This window comes from Balaenoptera ricei, chromosome 20 (assembly GCF_028023285.1).
Source record: "Balaenoptera ricei isolate mBalRic1 chromosome 20, mBalRic1.hap2, whole genome shotgun sequence".
Lineage (NCBI taxonomy): Eukaryota > Metazoa > Chordata > Mammalia > Artiodactyla > Balaenopteridae > Balaenoptera > Balaenoptera ricei.
In genome coordinates, this window is record NC_082658.1 from 12,892,810 (window position 1) to 12,905,735 (window position 12,926).

Sequence of the window (12,926 nt, forward strand, 5' to 3'; positions counted from 1 at the left end):
GGATTTTTCAAAGAGATAAAGGAATAAATATGATCCATAAAAGGAACAGGAAATTGTGAATCAAAATAGCAGCACTAGTCACCATCACCAAAAGGGGAAAACAACCCAGATGAAGGGATAAACAAATGTGGTGTGTAAACAACGGAATAGTATTCAGCCTTGAAAAGGAAGGAAACTCTGACACTTGCTACAACATGGAGGAACCTCGAAGACATCACAGTAAGTGAAAGAAGCCAGACACTAAAGAACAAAAACTGTATGATCCCACTCACAGGAGGTGGGTTCCTAGAGTAGTCAAATAAAAAATGGAGACAGAAGGAGAATAGTGGTTGTTAGGGGCTGCGGGGGTGGGATGCAGAGTTGTTTAATGGGGACAATTTCTGTTTGGGTTGATAAAAGGTTTTGGAAGTAGTGACGAGTGCACATTATGAATGTCATTAATGCCACTGGGTCGCGGCCCCGCCTTGGTGTCTCAGAACCACCACCCCCTCACTGTGTCCCCACCAGGTGCACGGGAGGGTCCAGGGCTTGATTGACAACCGCTCAGTGCCTGGGAAACTGAGGGGTGGGGTGCAGAGGGCGAAGGGAAGCAGAGACGCCCCGCGCAAGGGCTGCAACCTGCCTGGACTCGGCTTCACCCCACGGCCGAGGCGTGACCTGCCCCCTTCCCTGCGCCCCCCCCCCGCCCCCGCGCCGGCTGCCCTCCCCCATCCCCGCGCCTCCCCAGCCGCCCCAGCGCATCCCCGCCCCCCCTCCCTCCCGCGGCCCCCCCCGGGGTTATTAATGCCCAGGCCGGGCGCAGGGCCGCGGCGCATTCCCAGCTGGCGGCCGGGCAGGTGGCGGCGGCGACAGGGGCCTGGGCGCGGAGAGAGGCTCTCCCGGCGGGACCGGCGGGCGGGCTCCCCTCCACCACGCGCCGCTGGGAGCCCGCACGCTCCTCCGCTCTCCCGTCCGGGACGGAGCCCTCGGGAAGGTTCCCGGAGACGCGTGGCGGCGAGGAGGACGTCCCGAGCGCGACCCCGGGGCTCGGCGCACAGACCTGATGGCCCAGTGACCGAGGTGGGCATGGGCGCTGAGAGGGTGCGGGGCGGGGGCGGGGGCCGGGACCTGGTGCGCGGGGCGCCCTCCCCGCCGGCCCGCACTGTGCCAGGTAGGATCGCAGGGCCACTGAGCCCTCCTCGCGCCTCGGGGAGGATGTGCGGCGCTTCGGGTGGCGAGCGGTGAGGTGCGCGCCGCGGGCTCGGCGAGGGCTTCGCGTCCCTCCCGGGGGCGCCCTCGGCTCGGTTCGCTGCAGCCCCTGGGGGAGGGCTCCGGAACCCTGACCCCCGGGGGGCGGCGGCCGGAGAGGGAGCCTCCGGCCAGTAGGAAGGCCCCCAGCTGCCCTCGCCAGACTCGAGGCTGGGCCGGGTCCCGCGGAGAGGGGGTCTGGGGCGGCATCTCTGCACTCAGGTTCCCTTCTGCACGGAGGGCTCAGACCACGTCGGGTGGACGCCCCGAGTTTATCCGTGTTAGTGTGAACGCTGGACCTGTAGAGGGAAAAAACCTGGTGCCAGTGTTTTCCCTGGATGTGGGGAGATGGGGCGATAGAGGGGCCTCTCCTCTCAGTTCAAGTATTTCCAGTTTTAGGTCTTTTTTTCTTATGACGGCAATTTTCACACAGTATGGGTCATAGACGTGCAACTCCGTGAGTTTTTACACGTGTCTACACCTGTGTAACCACCACCACATGAGGACACAGCACAAATCCATCCCTCAGAGTGCTCTCCAGTGCCCCCTACCAGTTGACACCCCGGCAACAGCTATCATAGAGATTTTGCCTGCTCCCAAACTTCAGGTAAATGGAATCACAGTGTACTCTGTGTCTGTTTTGTTTTTCTCAACATAGCATATTTGAGTTTCATCAAGTTGTTGACTGTAGGGTAATTCCATCTTCTTCATCATCTCAGAGCATTTTTATGGAGGGGTCACAGTTTCTTTATCCACACTACTATTCATGGACAGTTGGGTGGTTTCCAGCTCCTGCCTGCTGTGAAAATTCTCACTCTTGATTTTTGTGGACGTTTGCACTCATTTCTCTTGGACACGAACCTAAGAGTGGAACTGCTGCATGAGAGGACATGCATGTGTCCAACTTTATTTTTTTGATGGTGCCAGATTGCTTTCCACAGGGGCTGCACCATTCTATGGCCCCTCCAGCAGTTCAGGAATCTGGTTCCTCCACATCCTCCCAGCACTTGGGATCTGCCTTTTTGATTCCAGTCATCCTGGTGAGGGTGCAGAGGTTTTTACCCTAATCTCCTGGATGACTAATGATGTTGAGCATCCTTTCATGTGCTTCTTGGCCATTTGGACATCTTCTTTTGAGAATTTCCTATTCAAATCTTGTCTTTTTTTTTTTTCTTCCAAATGAGTCATTAGTCTTTATTGATTTGTAGTTCTTTCATATATTTTGATTACTAGTTCTTTGTCTGATATATGTCTTCTGATAATCTTTTCCTAGTCCATGGTTTACATTTTTTACTCTCTCAGTGAAGTTCTCAATTTTAATGAAATCCACTTGATGGGTCTTTTATTGCAAGTATTTCTTGCTCTTTTTTTTTTTTTTTTTTTGAGAAATCTTTGCCTTCCCAAGGTCATGCAGATATTCTCCTATGTTTCTTCCAGAACTTGATTAATTAATTGATTTACTCTGTTACATACAGGTGCACAGTCCATCTTGAATTATTTTCACGTGTGGTGGGAGGTAGGCATCAAGGCTCGTTTTCCCCATGTGGATAAAGAGAGATTACAAGGGCTTTCCCCTCTTTACCAAACATATTTTCCTATTTGAACTTTAAAGTCAGCAGGTACTACTTTTGCAATCTGAACAAAATGTATTTTTTAAAACATACAGGAGAAATAAATTGGGAGAAAGGATGCAGGGGTCAGCACGGTCTCCCTGCCCTTCACAGATGAGGAAGTGAGGAGGCCTAGGGAGGACTCCTGGTTCCATCCACTGCTGACCCCACCCCCGCGGGCTGCCTGCTGCGCTCTGGTTTTCAGAAAAGTCCAGCCAGATTCTAGGCAGCTGCTGCAAAGGGTAGCAGTGTATCCTGATTTCAGAGAAACTGGAGCACCAAAGATACTTCTCCTCAGTGCACTTTGCTAAGCATGAAGGGAAGTCCAAAAGCTAAAGGCCCTATCAAAGGCAGTCCAGCAATTTGTTAAAATGTCTGCTCGTGCTCCCAACTGCAACTTCTAAATAACACACTCGATCAGTCTTCCAGTCCTCAGCTCAGTTTGGTCTATGTATCAAGGTACTTATCTTGAATTCAAAGAATGTTTTAATGTTTAAGATGCTAAAGAATATAAAGACTGACAAGACACTCCGGTGAATTGTCTGAGAGAGTTGCCTGCTAGAAAAAAAGTTTTCATTACAAAATACATGCTCATTACAACAAATTCAGGCAGTAAATGCACACAGTAAAACGAGATGGTCACTTGCAGCCCTGAGGTAACTATTATAATTTGATAAGTTGAAAATTTGAGTTGGTAAAATAAAACTCTGTGTGTTCAATAAAAAAAAAAAAAAAAAAGTCCAGCCAGCCCAGAGGCCTTTGGACTTGCATTGAGGCCCAGGGTGGGGGTGCTGCCGGGGCACGCATGGGGAGTAGCTGGTCTAGGTGGTCCCCCTACATAGCTGGGGAAACAAGGCAGAGTGTTAGAGTTTTGAACGAAGAGTCCCCAAGGGGGTGTTGCAGTTGGCGAACCCCATCCCTCTGCAGGCCTCCCTAGCCCAGTGGGAACTGTGTCCTCTCACGGCCTCCTGGAAGTGGGAGGGGGTGCCTGACCTGCATCTTTTTTTTTTTTTTAATTAATTAATTTATTTATTTTTGGCTGTGTTGGGTCTTCGTTTCTGTGCGAGGGCTTTCTCTAGTTGTGGCAAGCGGGGGCCACTCTTCATCGCGGTGCACGGGCCTCTCACTATCGCGGCGTCTCTTGTTGTGGAGCACAGGCTCCAGAAGCGCAGGCTCAGTAATTGTGGCTCACGGGCCTAGTTGCTCCGTGGCATGTGGGATCTTCCCAGACCAGGGCTCAAACTCACGTCCCCTGCATTAGCAGGCAGATTCTCAACCACTGCGCCACCAGGGAAGCCCCCTGACCTGCATCTTTAATGGGCATCCTCTCCCGCAGGACGAGCTTGTCATCCACAGATGCCCCTTCTCTGCCTAAAGGAGCAGCAGGCCCCAGCCCCAAGCCCAGTGTGAGGCGGCAGAGATGGCGCTGAGTCCAGAGCCACTGAGCAGGTTCCCTATGCTGGCTACGACAGGCAGCCCCATGCCCGAGCCGCCTGGCACCCCCAATGCATCTCTCAACAGCTCGTGGGCCAGCCCAGCGGAGCCCAGCTCCCTGGAGGACCTGGTGGCCACGGGCACCATTGGGGTGGTGCTCTCGGCCATGGGCGTGGTTGGCGTGGTGGGCAACTTGTACACGCTGGCTGTCATGTGCCGCTTCCTGCACACCTCGGCCTCCATGTACGTCTACGTCATCAACCTGGCGCTGGCGGACTTGCTCTACCTGCTCAGCATCCCCTTCATCGTGGCCACCTATGTTACCAAGGCGTGGCACTTCGGCGACGTGGGCTGCCGTGTCCTCTTCAGCCTGGACTTCCTGACCATGCACGCCAGCATCTTCACCCTGACCCTCATGAGCAGTGAGCGCTATGCTGCCGTGGTGAGGCCACTGGACATGGTGCAGCGTTCCAAGGGCTACCGCAAAGTCCTGGCGCTGGGCACGTGGCTGCTGGCGCTGTTGCTGGCACTGCCCATGATGCTGGCCATCCGGCTGGTCCGCAGGGGCCACAAGAGCCTCTGCCTGCCAGCCTGGGGCCAGCGCGCCCACCGCACCTACCTGACGCTGCTCTTCGGGACCAGCATCGTGGGGCCCGGTGTGGTCATCGGGCTGCTCTACGTCCGCCTGGCCCGGGCCTACTGGCAGTCGCAGCGGGCTTCCTTCACGCAGACGCGGCGGCTACCCAACCCCAGGGTGCTCTACCTCATCCTGGGCATCGTGCTGCTCTTCTGGGCCTGCTTCCTGCCCTTCTGGCTGTGGCAGCTCCTCACCCAGTACCGCGGGACCCCGCCGCTCACGCCCCGCTCCGCCCGCATCGTCAACTACCTGACCACCTGCCTCACCTACAGCAACAGCTGCGTAAACCCCTTCCTCTACACGCTGCTCACTAAGAACTACCGCGACTACCGCCAGCGCTCGCTCCAAGGCAGGGGCGCCCACCGGCCCGTGGATATCCACAGCTTCCCGCAGGGCCGCACCGGCTGCCAGCGCGGCTCAGGCCGCTCGCTGTCCTCCAGCAGCCAGCAGGCCAGCGAGACCATCGCGCTGTCCCAGGCGGCCCCTAGGGGGCTCTGCACCTGAGCGTCCCTGGCCTCCACGTGGGCGCTGGACTGGGGGTGGGGAGTGGCCCCCAGAGCCCAGGCCACTCCTGGACTCCCCCACTGACTGCCTCCCTTCCTCAGTCCTCTTCCAGAAAGTTCCCTGCTCTCCCTTTCCCATCACTCACTTCAGCTCCATCAGCCTAGCCACCTTCCCCGTAATGCCCAGAAGTGCCCCCTGCCCCGTCCATCTGTGAGGGTCCGTATGAGGCTCAGGCCCAGGACCAGCTTCTGAAAACGGTGGTGAGTGGAGTCTTCACTGCAGCAGATGTGAGCGCCTACATGACGCGTGGCGGGGCACACACAGGCAGGTGACAGCGTGTAGGCACACAGGCTGCCTGCATGGGACCCTCCTCCTGGCTGGTGCATGGCCCTCTCCCCATCCCTCCCGGCTCCCATGTGGCTCCACCCCTCACAGCTTCAGCACCTGGAACAATAAACTCTGAGCTCTTCGAGCCTTGTCCTGCTGCAGCAGTGTGGGTGGGATGCCAACGGAGGCAGGACCCCTAGGACGTCCCCCCGCACTTGGATGAGCCTGTCCACCTGGCTGGGGAGGAGACATGTCCAGCCATTCGGCCTTCCTGACACGGTGGGCGGGTGCCACCAGGCCTGAGCAGGGCCCTGGATGTGGGGCCTGAGACCTGGGGCGAGGCAGGGAGCCAGCAGCCTCAACCTGCTCAGGGAGGAGGGGCAGCTGGGGCATCACTCCAGGGCAGGAACTCGGCACCTAAACTGAAACCATGAGCCAGAATTCCTCTCCCTTCAGCAGCTCACCTGCCTCTCCCTCCCCAGACCTGGGGGGGTGGGGGTCAGGCAGGGGGTGGATCGTACAACACACGTAGGGGTTTATCTCATGTGTGCAGCATCCGAGCTGGGCCTCCTGTGGACATCAAGACCACTGGGCCCTGCCCGCAGAGAGCCTGCCCACAGGGAAAGGTTTTGGACCTCTCCCCACCCCTACCCCACCGTGCAGTGGCCTGTACACTCCACATTGTGGCCCCAGCTCACATCCCACAGCTGGGTCTCAGCCTTGGCTGCACATCAGACTCACCACCGACCAGGCCCCTCCTGGACCCCTTTCAAGACCCTGACAGGATCCTAACGTGTGGGCAGGTGGAGATCTACACCTCCCTCCCCGCTGGCCCCTAAGTATGGGGTCTAAGGCCACCAGTGCAACTTGGGACCCCAAATGTTTTTGGAAGTAAACAGCCCAAAGTTTGTACCTTGACCAAGACCCTGGGTCTATGCTTCCCAAATCCTGATTCCAGGATGTGTTGAGAAGGCCCCAAACTTAGAAAACTGAGACCCGCAGAAGTGGCCCTGCAGCCCCCATTCATCTGCATGTGTGAAGGTGCTCTGTGCTCTGTTTCTCGGAGTGATGCTGAAGAAGTTACATTTTTGGCTCCAAACTTAAGACCTGAGTATCCTGGTTAATGTTCCCAGGTGGGCCGGGCGAGCCTCCATCACCAGGCCTGGGACAGCTGCAGGGGCTGTCCTCCCATCTTCTGCTTGGAAGTACCCAGCCTCTTGGGGAGCCTCATGATGACACCCTGAGTGTTTCAGAATGTTTAAAAATGGTAGGCAGGCTCTCACGCCTGTGCACCCACACACACAGCCACGAGGAGACTCCCGCTGGCCTACTGTGGCTTGGCCGAGCTCCCTGGATCCACCGCCCACAGCCTCTCCCTCTCCCCTCACCCCGGGCCCCCAGGACCTACCAGTCAGGGACGGGTGATTTATGGAGGCCTAGTCTGGCTCAAGACCCGCAGTCATCAGCCCATCAGGCATGGTGCCCAGCCCTTGGCAAGCTGGACAGCAGAGGGTCCCGGGGTGAGGGGCTAACCGGGGCATGGCTAGAACCGGCTCTAGCAGGTGAGGGCTCCTGTTCAAATGCTACAGCTTTACTGGGGGCAGTCTCACACCATAAAACTCACCCGCTTAAAGTGCAAGTAATGATTTTCAGTGAAAAGACAGAGTTGTGCAACCATCATCACAATCCAGTCTCAGGACATCTGTCAGGCAGGGAGCTCCAGAGAAACTGACCAATAGGACAGACATAAATGATAGAAGGTTCTATGAAGGAATTGGTTCAGCGGTTAAGTGGCTGGCACGTCTGAGATCCGTCGATGGGGTGGTGGGCTGGAAACTCAGGCAGCAGAAGATGCTGCAGCCTTTGGGTAGAATTCCTTCTTTCCCGGAAACCTCCAGTTTTGCTGGAAGGCCTCCAACCGCATGGAGGAGCCTCACGCGCCACATTCCGGGAACAGGCTGCACAGCGTGGGCAGAGCTGAATGTGCCCCGTTGGATGAACACGTGTCGGTTTTGGGCATCTGAGCTGCTGCCACATTTTCTGCAAATGAACAGGACTGCCGTGGACACCCGCGTGCGCGTCTGTGTGGAGGCGTCGCTGCTCTGGAACCTCTGGACTGTTCCCGGAGGACTGCGCATCTGCCGCTCCTTCCAGCTGCCCTGTGTAAGGGCTCCTGTCCTCCTGGCCTCTCCATACTGCCCACACTGCCCTCCCACGGGGCAGGCACTGTTTTATGACAAAAGAGCAGCTGTTCTGGGTAAACTCGGATTAAGAACGGGCAGCTCCGGACGGTGACCGTCTCTCAGAGTCACGCGTCTGTGGGGCTAGGGCCACAGGCCTTGCTCAGATGGGCAGGGGTGGGGAGGGCAGTGCTGCCCGCAGGCTGTGGGGGGGCAGGGGCACCCCCCTTCCCATCCTCATCACCTTGGCCTCCAACGGGAGTGAGTCCAGGCTTCCTCGCCTACAGTTCTGTCCCAGCCACCTGGGGCTTCCCCACCTGGCAACATGTACTGAGGGAGGGGCAGCCGGCAGGGCCCCTCGAGAGAAAGGGACATCATCATGGCCCTCTTCACTATGGATTGTCTTGCTTCTATGGGTCATCGGAACCCTTTTGGCCACCTTCCCCTGTCCCCAGAAAGGCACTGACCAGGTCACCACCACCCCCTGTGACCTGGGGAAGGCACCGACCAGGTCTCCCGTCCCCTGTCTCCAGGAAGGCACTGACCAGGCGTGTCCACAGGTCTGGCTACTCTCACATTCTCCTGGGAGGCTGGGGCTGCTCCACATGCCGAGTCTTTTCCAACAGTTCAAAGGCGGGGAGGAGGGCTCAGAACCCAGGGTTCACTCTGCAAATTCCCTCATGGTATCTGACGCTTAAGACCACAGGGTTTTGCTGGAGATCTGGCAGTGTGGACGCTGTGGGGGCAGGTCATTGGGAACAGAGCCAGGGAAGCCCCGGGTGGATGTTCACCCCCAGGCGCTGGGGCCCTCTGACCTTAACTCCCACACTCCCCAACCACAGTTGGAGCCTGAGATGCTCTTGGGCCTGTGGTGAGGGGCCTTGTCCTGCAGGGTCCCCCTGGGGTGGGCACAGGTGCTGTCGGCACCAGCATGGGCTGCTCCCCTGCCTGCATCCCGTCCCTTCCCTGGCTGCCCCAGAATCTCAGGCCCCCCCCACAGGTGCCAGCGGGCCTGGGCCTCTGCCCGGGCGTCCTTCCCCCATTGTCAGGGCCCCCAGTGCCGCAACAGCCTGCACTGGACACCCTGGATGATAGCATCTGCTCATCCTGAGCAGGGGACCACCAGAGCTGTGCACAGAGCTACTTTACACATAACCATGGAGGGAGGGGGACACAAGCCACCACTCCAGAAAATCGTGACAGTGCCCCTGTCCACTCTGCAAGCATCAGATCCAGACCGCGCTCCTGAAACCTGGAGGCCTCACCTGGGGCTACCGCCTTCCTGGGCTGAGGAGCCAGTGGGGGGAGTGGAGAAGGGAGGAGGAAGGAGAGAAGGGGAGGGATGGGGGGAGAGAGGAGAGGAGGGGATGGGGGAGAGAGGAGGGGGAGGCCGTGGGAAATGACGGGGAGGACCAGGAGGAGCAGCCGGCACTCTTCTGCTACAGCACTGGATGCCAGGAGCTGAGTGGACCTTCTGTGTGAGTCCAGCCCTGGCCTCCAGGGCAGTGGTGGTCAGTAGTGGGGACGGGAGGGCTGTCGGCTGTCTGATGGATAAGCACTCGGGCTGAGGGTCACTCAGGGTGATGGACGAGGTCTTGACATTTCAATGCCATCCACCCAACACCCAGACTTGCAGGTGAAGAGGCAAAATGCCAAGGCCAGGCTCAGCCCATGGTGCTCCTGACGGCTTTCTTTGGAGGCACTGTTGCCCTGACTTCAGTCCCGACCACTGCCCCAGGGCAACCCCCACCCTGTACTGGGGGAACGAATTTCTTTTCATAGACGGCTACTGGGATCCCTTTGTGAGACACTGTGCTCAGGTGGAAGTTTTTGTGAATTTGGACCTGGTTCCGGGGGGCTCCCTTGAAGCTGGGTTAATGGGGTGTGGGCTGGGCAGGGAGGCCTTTGCTGGAGGTGGTGCATGAAGCTCCTCTGGAAGACCTTGGGCACAGAGCCATGGGGACTGGGTGCCCAGCTGCATCGGGAGGGAGCTGTGTGCCAGGCCTGGGGCATGTCCCCGGCCCCATCCCCACCCCCTGAACCCTCTTCCCTGAGTTTCCCCACCCCACTCCCCTCGGTTCCTATAGCAAAAACAAGGAGTGGGGACAGGGGTCAGGCAGGCGGTGGGGCCTGTGACCAGGACAGTGGCAGCCAGCACCCAGTGGGGAATGAATGAATGAATGGACAAACTGTCCCTACACCAGGGACCCGCTGCCCTCTCTTATTCTGTCTTCTGTCTTCCTGGAGGTGGTGGAGGGGGTTGGTGGAAGGTGGGGAAGGAGCCAGAGGCGGGTGAGTTCACAGCCGAGTTCACAGCCAAGCTCACAGAAGGCGCAGGGATCCAGGAGCCTAGTGGCGGAGGATCGGATGATGGATGATGGATTTACCAGGTGCAGCACATTCCTGCTTCGCAGGCCAGTCAGTTTCCAAGAGGCTCAGGCTTGGCCAGGATTTGGCTGCTGACCTGTGGGTTTTTTCAGGCCCAGAAGAGTGGCCTGGCCCAGTCCAGAAAGCTGTGCCTTGAGCCCCTCCCTGCCACCGTCTGTGGGTCCCCGGGGGTGGAGAGCCCAGGGAGAGCCCAGCTCCGCAAGGAGACACACCAGCGCACAGAGTGCGTGTCACCAGGCTGCACGCCCAGGGCTGCTGCACTTTGTGTAAATTACTCATCAACAAAGATACACACGCAGTCCAAAGTTTCCTCTACTCCTAATTTTTCCAGGAAGTCATTCTTTGGGAATTGAGTTGCACCTACAACCAGTAGACACATCACTTTTACCTGCCTAGGGAGCTCTCTGCTCTTGTAGACTGTCCTCACCAAATGGAGCTCTGGGGGGCAGTGCCTGGGGCCATGGGTGACACAGTGACAGTGGCCCTGCCTGGTAGGGTGGCCTAGTTCAGGTTTGCAGAGACCTGAACTCTTACCTGATTCCACACCTGAACACGCCCAGCTGACTGGTGTTCCTGATCCAGGTCACCTGGAGGGCCAGCCTTGGGGAGTGGTGCTGGGGCTCCTCCTTGCCCTGGAGAAAGCCCTCAGCTCATCGGCACCTTCACTCACACACCCAGCATGCAAGAGAGAGGAGGGGGCTCAGCCAGCAGAAGGTGGGAGCCCCCATCCCAGGCAGGGGGTGGGGATGACCAGAATCTAGCCTGGGTCCCATACATCTGCAAACCACCAAACCGGGAATCTGAGAGCCACAGGGCCACCTGCAAGAGCAGGTTTTTTTCCATTGGAATTCCAGACAGATGACGCTCTGAGCAGGAAGCCCGAGAAGCTGCCAATGGCCAGCAGCCAGGAGCTCCAGACTCCTGCCTTTTCCAGGCCGGCCGAGGGCCCAGCCCCACAGAGGGGTGGGGGCCAGTTCTCCTGGGACCCCGTGAGGGCCCAGAGGAGAGCCCCATCCCCTGAGCTGCCCAGAGCGGGCCCCCAGGCTGGATGGCTCTGTCCTGCCACCTTTCCCCTCCTGGAGCTGTGGAGACCAAGGCCTGGCAGGCCTGAGTGGTGAGCAGGGTCAGAGCCAGGAGGCAGCTGGGGCGGTAGGTGGCCTGGGGACTCCGGTCCAGTGTTCCAGCCCCTCTCTACCCTTCCTCCATGTGCAAATTCCCTGGCCCTCAGGTGGCCCCCTTGGCGAGCTCACCACTGGGTCATCTTTTATACAAAATTCTCTTATTCCTGTTTCACAGCTGAGGAACCAGGCCACACGGGACCCGGGACCCGCAGGAGCTGGGAGCATCCACCCGCCTTTGCCCTTTGTGGCTCGAGGCACCCCGCAGCGTGATTGAAAGCCCAGAGCCTGGTCTCACCCCAAAACTATGTGTCAGTGTGAAATACCGAGGCTGCCCGGGTGTCAGCTGGCTGCCCTGCACCAAGATTCCTCCCCAGGGCCGGGGCGAGTCAGGGCTGGGACTGGGGTCTGATGTTGGGGGGACCTCCATTTCTGCCCTCAGCCTCCCAGCGCCCCCCACCCCTCTCCTCATCCTGCCCCCTCCCCCCAGCCCATGGTGGCTGGGCAGAGCTGGGATGGACCCTGTGTGCCCCACAATGCGCCAGGCTGGGCAGCAGGCAGCTGGAAGCCAGGAGCCTTCTCCACCAGAGATGTGGCCGGGAGGTGGTCCTGGTGCACGGGTGATCATAGGGATGGGGGGAGGTGCTGAAGGATCAACGCGAGCCCACATGCCCACCTGTGATGGATGCAGGAAGGCTGCCTGAGCTGACAGCGAGGTTGGGGTGCTAGCTGGGGTCTCATGGGCAGGTCCTGACCTGGCTGAGGGGTCTGGATTCCCCCTCTGAGGGGTGTGTGCCTGATGCCATGCCCCAGGAGGCAAGACCCACACACCCTGGATGTGAGGCCTCAGCGAGGGCTCCAAGGGGCCAGTGGGGCGTGGAGGGTAGGGGTCCCCAGGAAACAGCAACTCCACCCCTGCCCTGCATTGGCCTCATAGAGACATGGGCACAGGAGAGCACCCACTGCGTGGCCCCCACCTCACTGCCACGTCCACCTCACCCCACAAGCCCTGCTAAGCCCCTTGCAGCCCCTACAGGTAAGGGCAGGGGGAGGAGGAGATTTGGCTACGTGGGGTGGTCAGGGAGAGCTTGTGGGGGGCTGGGGACTCTGGGAGGGGGCAGCAGGTATAAGCACGTGGCCCACTTTTTCCTGGGGAGGACGTCTTGGTCCAGGACCCACCCTGGGTGTGCAGAGACCCTGAATGGTGCCCACCCACCTCCCCCTTTCTCTCCCTTCCCTCCTCCTCTCGCCGGACTTTTCCAGGAATGGGGCCCTTCCTAAGAGACCCCCCCCCAGCTGTCTGTTCTTTAACAAGGGGCATGGGAGGAGACAGGTGAATGCCCCCAGGCCTGGGAAACCCAGGGACGATTGGTGGGGGCAGGGGGCTCAAGCTGGGCACCTGGCCAGGTGTGTGACTGCAGCAAGATTCCAAGCCTCCACCTTGCGTGTTCACTGGGATGGGGGGTGGTAGCCATGACCCCCATGCTGCAGGGTGGGAGAG

The 12,926-nt window shown here is 58.8% G+C and overlaps 1 protein-coding gene across 2 annotated transcripts; it reads left to right on the plus strand.

Annotated features, from left to right (window-relative positions):
• Positions 1–842: 842 nt before the first annotated feature.
• Positions 843–5,825, plus strand: UTS2R (urotensin 2 receptor). Of its 2 annotated transcripts, XM_059907667.1 has the most exons (3): positions 843–1,059; positions 1,661–1,834; positions 4,174–5,825. In XM_059907667.1, the coding sequence occupies exon 3, from the start codon at positions 4,258–4,260 to the stop codon at positions 5,410–5,412; it is 1,155 nt and encodes a 384-aa protein (XP_059763650.1). In that variant the 5' UTR covers positions 843–1,059; positions 1,661–1,834; positions 4,174–4,257; the 3' UTR covers positions 5,413–5,825. The 2 variants fall into 2 exon arrangements, with proteins under 2 accessions (XP_059763650.1, XP_059763651.1); XM_059907668.1 differs by lacking the exon at positions 1,661–1,834.
• Positions 5,826–12,926: the final 7,101 nt, after the last annotated feature.

Coding starts and splice junctions, on each gene's coding strand:
- UTS2R (XM_059907667.1), top strand. CDS start 4,258: ATGGCGCTGAGTCCAGAGCCACTGAGCAGGTTCCCTATGCTGGCTACG.